Source organism: Coturnix japonica, chromosome 1 (genome assembly GCF_001577835.2).
Source record: "Coturnix japonica isolate 7356 chromosome 1, Coturnix japonica 2.1, whole genome shotgun sequence".
Classification (NCBI taxonomy): Eukaryota; Metazoa; Chordata; class Aves; order Galliformes; family Phasianidae; genus Coturnix; species Coturnix japonica.
The window spans coordinates 39,137,828-39,148,898 of NC_029516.1; the positions used below are offsets into that span (position 1 = coordinate 39,137,828).

An 11,071-nucleotide genomic window follows, 5' to 3' on the forward strand; every position below is an offset into this window, starting at 1 on the left:
TTTATATATAATTAAGACATCAGTAATACAAACCTCTGAATTTAGCAAGTAACTGATGAAATGTAGGTCTTCTCACAACATTTGCAATGATGGAACAGAATAGCTATTTAATTTTAGAGATGATTTTCAGAAGGGTTACAAAAAAAAAAAAAAAAAAGAAAAAAAGTGCAGTTGTCTAGGTTTACTTGTTATAGAGCTTTACACTTGGCCAAAATCATTCATGGGAATGAAAGAGATCCACATTCAACAGTAAAACAATTGTGAAGCACATTGAGCTGCAATCTCCTACGGATGTTCTTGTAAGAAAACTCCTGTGAATATTGAAATGATCTAATATGATATTTTATATTATTTATATACCCAATTCTTAGATGTTTCCTAGAATTGTGTTTTTTGAAGAACAGACATCAATTTACTTTATCTACCACAAAATTTCATTGGCTTCTACAATGAGTCCTACAGAAAAGATCTCATCATTGAGATAATGGATATCTTTTCAGAATATAAATTCTACAATTCCTATTCTCTAAAATTCCAGGGTAAGACTTGAGTTAGATGTTTTCACAAGTGATGATGCAGTTTTCCAACAAGTATGCTTAAGAGATACTTGTCAACATGGACAAGAAAAAAAAGCAATTGTCACAGTTTTGCAGGAATTGAGCTATTTACTCTGAAATAAGTAATAGAGCCTACATACTAAGAAAAGGAACCTGTCACAGAAAATAAAGACAAAAAGCACACAATAGTTTGGCAATTAGCACTTCAAATAAATACAGTTCAGCAGAAACTGAAATAATATTCTTGGGTGCAAAGTGCAAGGGGTTAGTTTCAATATAAATCAACCAGCAGGCTACAATCAAATTAACATTACATATGTCTCAGACCATTTGTAGGTGTCAATAGCTTTCTCTTGCAGTGTGAAATGAACAAAAGTACTGCAGACAATCATTTCCGATAAATCTCTAGTTGATCACTAAAGACCATATGTGAGAAGAGATTCTTTTAAATAATATGCTGATGAGAGAAAAAAAAAAAAAAAAAAAAGTGAATAGAATTTCACTCCAGTTGATGTAAATGTCACATTAAAACGCTAAATCAGTTATTTCCTATATTGTTACATAATAAAGCTAAGAGGTTGATCAGAAAGTGATAACAAGTTTGTTTACAGGAATTTCCTTTGATCTCAGTAAATATAAGACTCTTCCAAAAAAAGTAAAGATTTTTTTAATATGCTAAGGAAATGTTTGAACTTGTGGAGGAAGAAGTAGTGTCACTTCCAGAAGCAGCAGATCAGTGTGTATATATATATGTATATAGCACAGAACAGGGAATTCATTCTAATCCTGAGATCCTAAATTTTCATAGACAAAATAAAATACAGTAAAAAGATATTATTTCAAAGATTAATATTTGAAGTGGGCCTCAGAAAGCTGATAGGATATAAAAATGACCACTTGACAGACTGCCAGGAACTTGTAGAAAACATTTACTAGAGATGAAGCTTAGAGTGAATGGAAGGTAACAGTACAGTCAAAGAGAAAACTTCTGGATTTTGGATTCCAGAAGTGCAGAACTTTTATGTTAAGTTCTTAATATAGCTTAAGACTGTGTGACTTACATTCAGAGACCAGTCAAAATGCCTGAAGATATTAGGATAGCACTGTTCTCTGTCTGAATGGAGAGAGAAGCTGGAATTGTAGTAATACGTGATGATAGAAAAGTAATTCCAGAAATGTTGGTTGCATATGTGGAAATGGACAAATTCTTTTTCCTTCTGTGGCAGAAGTGAATTGTCAGGGAATTATGTACACCACCTTGCTTGGCAATGGAATCTACCCCTCCTTGATTTTTAGAAGACAAGTTTTTCTCTTATTTTGGTAGCATGAAAAGAGGACTCCTGCTGTCCTGTTTTACACTATTAAAGGAAAAAAATAGTGAAGGAATGTATCAAAACAGTTTGGGGCAGAGTATGTTCACGGCCAGAATTTTTAAAAGACACAGATTTAGAGACTGCATGGCACATCTAGGGCACATTCTTTTCCAGGGATTATAATAAAGAAGATCAAAGTAGTTTCAGTGACAGCATTTAAACTTACAGTTTATAAATAAGGTTCGTATTACCTTGAAAATAAAGAATATAATACACATCAGAGCTATTTAAATTTGCATCAAGTGCAGCACTGATAGTTTTTGCCATTAGAATGGAAATGCAATCCACACACTGCTGAAACACTGTAATTTCAAAAAGACAGCAATTACGAATATTGGAGAATCTTTTTACCCTTTTAAAATAACCACCAAAAAGCTCTGTTTATTCAAGAACATATTTTTTAATCCAAACGAAAGAGGGTGCCAAGCAGTGTTATACAAGCTTCCTAAATTCATTTGGCTGACTAATGTTCCTATTCCTGCGTGTTTCAGTGTTGTACAAGAAAAACAAATTTCAAGAACAACCAATGTGTAGATCTATATCAGTTTAAAGACATAATGCTTAATATTGTCTGCCTGACATTTAATGTGAGAGACAAATCTTTCACTTAATTAGCTGACAAATAGAAGCTGGAAATTTGAGGTCTGAGCTTAGGATTTTTTATTTTTTTTTAACCATAAACTGTTAGCATGTGTACATTTTAACCTCTCTAAATTTCTAAGCACTTCTTTTCAGTAGTGAAGTTCTATGCATACATGCAGCATATTGTTAAATTAAATGCGTCATGCCTTGTCCTCAACCAAATCCCTGCTGCCTTCAGATCACTTCAGCTCAAACAAAAATGTCAGCATCCTGACAAAGTACTCCCATTTTATGTGCAATTATGAAATCTCTATGAAATGTGAGGAATTTCTTTATATCAATGTGAAATGGAGGAAGTAAAATGCCCAGTTCCCTGCACAGCCCAAAACTTCCAAATTTACAGGTACATTTTGAAATAATGAGCCTTGTACATAAATGCATTACTCTGAGTTTTCAGAATGTACTGTACATATTGCAAGTAAATTGTTTTGTAAAGAGCAACTCTTACAAAGACAGTTGCTGTATGAATCGCACAGGGTTCATTTTCTGTTTTAAATGGAAATACGTTGTCAGGACATGCAAAAATCAGTTTTACAATCTGGCTTATACTGCCAAGAAAAAAAAAATCAAAAGTAATTAGAGTGTTAGCAAAGAGACCTATGAATCCATCAGAGATAATGCATGACACTGCAAGCAAAAATGGAAGATATTAGTTTTCTGCTTTTTAACAACTAGAAGGTAGCAAAGAAAAATGTTTATTATTTTCCTCATCCTTCCACATTGAAATAAAATATACTTATTTTTTCAAACCCCTTTTTGAAGGGGAAAACAAATTATTAGTTTCTTCCTCAGAAAATGAAGAACTAACTTTATCTGTCAGTGAATTCCACTTTCCATAATCGATAACAATAGCACACAAAGAAAAAATCATAGGTCCAGTTGACAAAAACTGTTAAGATTATCCAGTGTAGGGCTCAGATAAATCATTATTCTGATGAGGTTCTGTTGCATTAAAATACTCATTTATCCTCTGCATTTCTTCTGTCAAAGTATGGTGTGAGTTCACACACAGGTTATATCTCTACTGTAAAAGAAATACACATGTATTTCTGAACAAATCATACTAGGCTGAACCTGGACATTCCCCAGTTTCATCTGTGCCCACATTACATGCAGAATTTCAAATATCTTATGCAGAAGATGTTCACATCCCCCTTAGATCTGCACTGCAAGTACGTTTGTGCTTATGTAAACTGACATCTGGATAAGGAATACTTAATATGTACAGCTGCTTCTGTACAGTGTGAGCTCCCCTGTGTATATGAGTATGTGGGTTAAATGGGGTGAGATATTTGGACTCCTTACCAACTTCTAAAAGTTACAAGTGAAGAAAAAGAAGAAAAAAAGAAAAAAAAAAGGGGGGGGGGGGGAGGGAGGGTGTTCATTTTGGAGGAAAGCACCATCACTGCATGTGATCCTGCTCACAGCAAGTAGAGCTATCAACATCCCAGACAAAGAAATGCAGGGTTTAGGTCCCATCATACAATAAATAGTCTTCTTATATGTAAGGTAATTCTTAAACTGTGCTTGGGGTTCTTCTAAAAACTATTTTAGATACTTCATAGAAGAGATGGTAGAGAAGACTGGATTTAATTTGCTTGTGAGCTAAGCTGTCAGTGAGCTGAAGTCCATAGAGCCCAGCAGCAGGATGAATGAGAAGCAACATACCAGCTGAAAATACTAGATAAGAATTTATTGTCCCTGTGACAGCTAACAAGATTGTGCTGAGGTTAGGTTCAGGTACAGGGATAGCCACCCTTAGAAACACCAAGCTGTAAATAGAGATAGGACTGAAAACTGATGTTTACAGACTTTGATTTGTGGACTCCTAAATTGTTCTGAATGGAGGTCTAGAGGCTGGCATAATTCACAAACTGTGATTTTAGCCTTATGGCCTAAAAGGTAATCCATCCTACATTCCTAGCTCATCTGTCAGCCACCTTTGAGACTGAAGGAATAAACCTAGCAGCTCACTTAATTTGGTCTTAAAGTATGACTTAGACCATCAGAATTAAAATCTTCATTGCATGGACTAATTCAGATTTGGAGCAAAATGTAACTTACACTTCAGATTCAGAGTTTGAACTTTTTTCTTCTTCTCCTCTGGCATGGTGCATAATTGCTTATACAAAATAGAACAGCTTGAACAAGATATACTGGATAGTTAGATCCATCTTAAAGACTTGAGCTCCTACCCAAGAAATGATGTGAACCTGGGTCCATCTCACTCCAGTAGGTGTGTTCAGGTAAATTCTTTTAAATAGCTTTTTCACTATCTAAATTGAAACAAAACCGCTCACAAACCCAGAGTTAATCTCTGTAGACCACGTATTCACCCTCTTGGGACAGTCCATCCTAAACATAACCCATCAGTTTATGCTGAAGTCTGCAACTCAGCTCTGCCTCAGCTCCAAGGCTGCCAGCATTCACCTCTGCCTGATTTCCCTCTCTCTGCAGCCTAAAACCTAGACAGTATGGGTAAGGGAATTCCAAGATACCTGGCCTGTTACCAAGAAAATCTTCAATAGAATATTACCATGTGAATAACTCTTATACCAGTACTGGACCACAAACAGGAGAAGAGGTAGTTCTTCGGGCTTGAGCTAAATGTGACTTTGAAGGTATTTCCTGAAACTGACCTTTTCCGTTCATCAAGTTTTGCAGCAACAAAGATGAGAGAGAGGAGGAGGAAAAATAAAATAAAAATAAAAAAATTCATACATATTTACAGGTGCTCCTTAACAGTAGTGAAGATGTAGGCCTAGCAGGACTGCGGTAGACCTGACTGAAAGAACCCTTCAGGAGTTCTGATTATTGAGAGAGCACTGAACTGGGCCTGCAAGGCCATTCTGCAGCTCCTTACCCTTGCACTACTATGTCTCATGTCTAGCATGGTTTCAATTGTTAACAGAATATCTGGAAGCTCAGGACTTGCCACTTTGCAAACCAGTGTACTCCAAGCTATGGTACTGGGAGTGAGTACCACAAGGGCCTCCATTAGGAAATACCAGCAGTAACAACATAAACTTGATGCTATTTTTACCTTGCAACTAAACTTAATTCTGCTCAGCACAGCAACTGTGCAAGAATATGTATAAAGAAGAAAATTCCTAAACAAATTAAAATGGTTATCCCATCCAACTACCTTGTATGTTTTAAATATTGTTTAAACAGAAAAAAAAACCAAAAACAACGAAAAAAACAACAAACAAAAACAATGTATCATTTAGTGATTATTAGATAAGAATATGAAACTAGAGGATCATTTATTTCCTGCATTATTTTAATCCAAAGCTGTCATTAATCTGAAATCCTTAGCTGACTTTTATTTAGATGTAAGGAAGAAACAATGTCTTCATTAGCATACCCACTTTCATCAACCAAAGTTACTATGCATGCTATTTATTTTAATCAAATAAAATACCTAACACTACTTTTTCTTTTTAACTGTAACATACTTTTAGTTTTCAGTCTCATACTAATAAGCCTTTGATACTATTTACAACTGCAAAGAATTAAAATCATCCAGCAAAAAGTCCTTATTTTATGACCTTCCAGCCATCACTCATTTCAGCACTGATAGTACTTCTGAACATTGCCTTTGTAGATTCCCATATGAGGCCATGCACAATGCAAACAATGGACGATCCACCAAAACAAAGAGGAGTACTAACACCTCTTCACTCACCTTACATTGTTCCATCTCCTTTGTCCACAAGCGCGTGGGAAAGAGAAACAAGGATTTGCAATGTGTTTAAAAAGCTGATGAGTTTCAGGCTTGGCATACTGAAGACCAGGGAGAGAACAAATGCTTTCGTTTTCATCTGTCAGCTCCCACACCACTCAAATGGAATTACGTAGGGAGATTTTTCTTTCCTTGCTTCAAATAAATGGGCGTTGTGTTTATATACTGCATACTGAGCATTGCCCACCCTAAGCCAAGGGCTGTGCCTTGCCAACTCTTAACTCGCGTACAATATGGCGATTACATGAGCCAGCATACCATTAAGTCGCATAACAAAATTTGGAGAATGACACTGTCAGCTAGCAGAGCTGTACCTGAAAGCCTGAAATTTCTTGCACAAAAGGAGAGAAATTGTATTTTTGTGCAATAGCAGTACTGAGTCTGGAATGGACTGGGCTAGAGGCCTCAGTCTACAAAGCCAAGTGCCGCATAGTTCACAGGGATAAAAGCTAGCAGACACATGATGCAAGAAGGCAAAGGAAAAGAAACAAACCACCAAATGCCTCACAAAATATTCCTCTAGCTTTAAGTCTTACGGGTTATCAGCTGTTTATTTTCCAGATGACAGTTCATGGTGAATAAACCATCCAAGATGTTCTCTCCAGCTGCCGTATTCACAAAACAGCCTCCCATAAACAGAATGAAAACCAGGGAAAAGGGGAAGGAGCCTTTACTTAGTCTATTACTCAAAGTGAATAGCACAACATATTCCTGGCTCCAGCAAACTTCTTGACCTATCCGATGAGCAGCAGATCTATGCCTACCATGAGCTGCAAGTGTCTTACAGAGCCTCGTGTTTTCTTATAGAATGAGCAAGAAAGACTGGAGACCAGAATTGATACTTTCCACTAAAATAATGTTTCCATAAGCTTGCACAAATGAATCAATATCTGCCTTGCATTTCTATCGTAGCTTGCTGATATCAGACAGGAATAAGTAATTTGCGTATTAACACTTCTTTCAGGTACTGTTTTATAATAAACACTACAGAGGCTCCCAGTTCATGACACAAATGTGCTCTGGACAGGACAACTTAGGAGGTTATTTATCTTCTGGAATAGCACACATTCAGAGGTAAAAAGCTGAACTCGGGTCTAAGGCTCTTCTAATAGTAAGGTTTCTGAGAGTTGTACATCTAACTCATGGCTAAAGATCAAGTGCCCAAACCAAATATCAAGCAATTCATAGCAATGAAAGCTGCCTGAGTTAGCCCCATGCTTGACCCCTCCTCACAGCATATTTCTCAGCAACTTAATCTTATTTAGATTGACTTCAAGTAAAACAAAGAACAGGGAAATCAGAAACCTGCTACATGTTTTTACAAGATTGTATCACAGCAGCTTCCGTCACCTTTTCTTACTTCAAACATAAAAAGCTATCCAGACATCAGTGGTATTTTATGTGCTGCAATACTGGCATGCAAAATGACAAACGTACTTCCGATAATAGTTTTAATTACTAAGTATATACCCTGCAAATCCTCTCATACAAGTAATCCTTCAATAAGATTAATTCATGGAAACAGTCCCATTGAAAAAGGATTTGTGTGACTGGACCCTAAATGTTTAATCATATTTCTAAGAGTATTACCACTTTAATATATATGTAGGAGATGCTGGTATATTTAAATCAAGGGTTTATTAACTTAAACTGTGCAGTTTCAGAAATGATCCTTCTGGGACTGACATTATTGGGGAACGTGCTTCTGCAGTTCCCCATGTCTTTCAGGCTGAGTCTGGTGTAAATAAACTGACCAACCTATTTACTTCCAATGTTAAGCATGACTCCTCTCTTTCAGCACTTCAGCTGCACTGACATGTGACTCAGTTGCTCCTACAGCTGCACTATTTACATACTGTGCCCGTAAAACACATCATTAAACATCAAATGCCCGACTTATTTCCAGCACTACCCAGGTATTGATTTTTTCAAGGCTTAACAAGGTAGCAGTTCTTACTTTCTCTATCAGGTCAAATACATATTTTTATGTTAAGAAACGTTAACTTCTTTTTCTTGCTTTCCAATCCTATTCTCTTATCTATGACAGCTAACAGTCCAGACAATTGGAAAAGTAGCCATAGGAGAGGGTAAAGATTACAGTTCACTTTAATGCGCTGAATGCCACAATGTGCTTAAGTTCTGCTACTTGTATCCACACCACTTGCTCTCTCTTTGCACGAGGGTCTTCATGGTTTTAATTTAAAGTCTTCTTGAAGTATCTTGTTCTGATCCCCTGGAATGATTAATGATTTGGTATCACGTTTGCTTGCTAATCCTTAAAACGAAAGAAATGGTCCTTTGGAAAGCTGAGAGTCTGATAGTGTCTCCAAAAAGCAGGAAGCGTAACTGCTTGAAGGCTGACAGATGCTTCACCACCATGACGAGAAGTTGTTCCAGTACTCTGCTGCTTTTAGTAGTTTACCTTTCATAGGAAATGAAACGCTTGACTGCTTGCACTTGTAAATCCCTGCTTGATTGCTGAACAGCTTTTTCCTTCTCTGAAGGAACAGCCCAGCACACGCTTCTGTGGGCTGTGTTACAACTTCATTGCTATCTACTCCAGTATCAACAGAATGCGTACAACTCTGCACGCATATCTCTTACAGTTCAGTGAGAGATCCCAATCATTAATCTACTCGGCATATTGAACCAAGTTTCTGTAGGTCTGAAACAACAATTTGGAGGTTTAAGGCACCTTTAGTCATCTAAATGGAACATCAACACTGGAGATACGCTGTTAGAATTCAGAAATGAACGTTTCAGATAATACCTCATTGTATTTCAGCATCACAAAAACTACCAGTCAGCAACTAATACCTCCTTAGGTACAGGTCCATTCTCCAGTGCTTTGGTCAGATGACATTTAAACACTTCAAAAATAATTATTTCTAGCTCCTGTCACTTCTTGAAAAAGCATTTAACTGCCGAAAAGACTTTAGCAAGGTGCTTCTCCGTTTTAAATGCTTATGCCTCTTCCAGTGGCTGCACGCTTAAGTCCTTGGGTTGCCGGTGTGGGGGGGATGCGGCAATCGCCAAGAGACAGGGAAGGCACATCTTGCTTCTAAAGAACGGAGGGCGGGGAGGCAGAAGCCCCACAGCCGGATCTGCGCCGAGTGCACGTCTGCACAGCACCCTCCGAGCTCCGCCGCAGCACCGAGGGGACCCGACTCCCAGCGAGATGGGCCCGGACACGGGCACCTTGCAGAGTGATGCAATAAACTTTTTAGACTTCCCCTCAACCGCTTCTTGTTACGAGATGATTTTTCCACTCTTTTCCACTGTCTCCTGCCCCTAGCCTCGCTTTTAAAATACTCGCAGCAGTTGCAATCTGCACAGAACCTGGATAAATAAATAGTGGCACAAACGCTGCAAGGGCACAGAGCAGTTCTTCTGTGCAGAGTGAGGAGGAGGGTGAGGGAGGAATGCCGGAGGCAACCTCCAGCACGGACCCGACGCGGCTTCAGCGCTCCTGCCTCCGATCATTCCGCGTTTTCACACCCGGTCCTCGTAGCCCACGCGTTAACACAAGCAACTGATTTATTATTTTTCCGAGTGCCTCCCAAAATTCCCAAAAGCAAAGGAACCTATCCGACCCGCTTGTTGGAACTTTTCCACGCTCTGCGAGAGCCAAGGACAAGACCCGACAATATTTATTTATTTTCTTACTATTATTATTATTATTATTATCCTCCTCCGGTCCGCTTCGCAACGCAGCGGCTCACCTGGAGGCCGGGCGCCGTGTTCTCCCTCCCGCCCCACGCCCGGCGGCCGCAGCCTCCGGATGGCTGATAGCCGCCCCGAGCCGCGGGCACAGCCGGCAGCGCTCACCGCGCCCCGCCCGCAGGTACCTCCGTCGGCCCCCGCCCGGCAGCCCCGCTCCCGGCCGCCCCCCGGCCGCACTCACTTGTGCCTTCTTCATAAGGAAAGGCAGCGCTGCAGTCCAGCCCAGCCGGCCGTGTGCAAACTCCCTTCAGCTGAACTGTAGCTCCAGCATGCTGCAGCGGCGGATAGTCCACGCATTGGGGTTGCCCTCGGCCAGCCCCGAGCTGCTGTCGCTCCGCTGCGGGCCTCTCGCCACGGCACGGACTAAAGCGGCGGCCGGCGGCCGGCCAGGTCTTTTATATCTCGGATCTGCCTCTGGCAGCAGCGGCAGCGGCGGCGGCGGCAGCCCCGGCAAGACACGCCTTTTCCCTCCCTCCCACCGTCCCTCCCTTCGTTCCCTTCCCTCCCTCCTGGAACACTTGGAGCCGAGGCGGGTCCCACGGGGAGGGGGAAACCCGAGCAAACTCGGGGGAAGTTGGAGGCAGGAACCGGCCCAGCCTGCCCCTTCCCGCCGCGGGAGGGAGCGAAGCGCGCCCGGCCCGGCCGCCGAGGGTTGGAGGGAGAGCGGCGGGCAGGGCTGCGGGCGGAGCCGCAGGGATTCGCCCGCCGCCTCCGGGCGCCCCGCGGTGGTGGCGGCCGCAGGGGAGAGCGGCGCCCGGAGCCGGCACGGGAGCGCGGGGGGCTCGACCCGCCGCTAAAGGAGACCCCGACGGCGGTCGTTAGGAGAGCCCGGCGCCGTCCGGCCGCGCACGGTGAACTGGGCTCTGGAGTCGGGCTGCAGCCCCGCGGTGGGGCGGGCAGGGCAAGGCGGCGGAGGCCCCGCAGGACTGGCAGAGCTCCCTGCGGCTCCGTGCCAGGGTACCGCGCTGCAGCTCCCGGCAGCGACTCCGGGCCGGCAATTCCCTTTGCGGTACTTCCTGCTGTGACACAAG

General features: G+C 41.4%; 1 protein-coding gene across 2 annotated transcripts in view; it reads right to left on the bottom strand.

The window, feature by feature from the left end:
* Window positions 1-10,480, bottom strand: part of KITLG (KIT ligand) — a 57,490-nt gene extending 47,010 nt beyond the window's left edge. The window contains exon 1 of one of the 2 annotated variants that reach the window (XM_015857839.2): window positions 10,222-10,480. In XM_015857839.2, coding sequence (XP_015713325.1) covers window positions 10,222-10,236 — 15 coding nt within the window. In that variant the 5' untranslated portion in view covers window positions 10,237-10,480. The remainder of the gene's footprint in view (window positions 1-10,221) is intronic. The other variant, XM_015857837.2, reaches the window with a different exon arrangement.
* Between the last annotated feature and the right edge of the window lie 591 nt (window positions 10,481-11,071).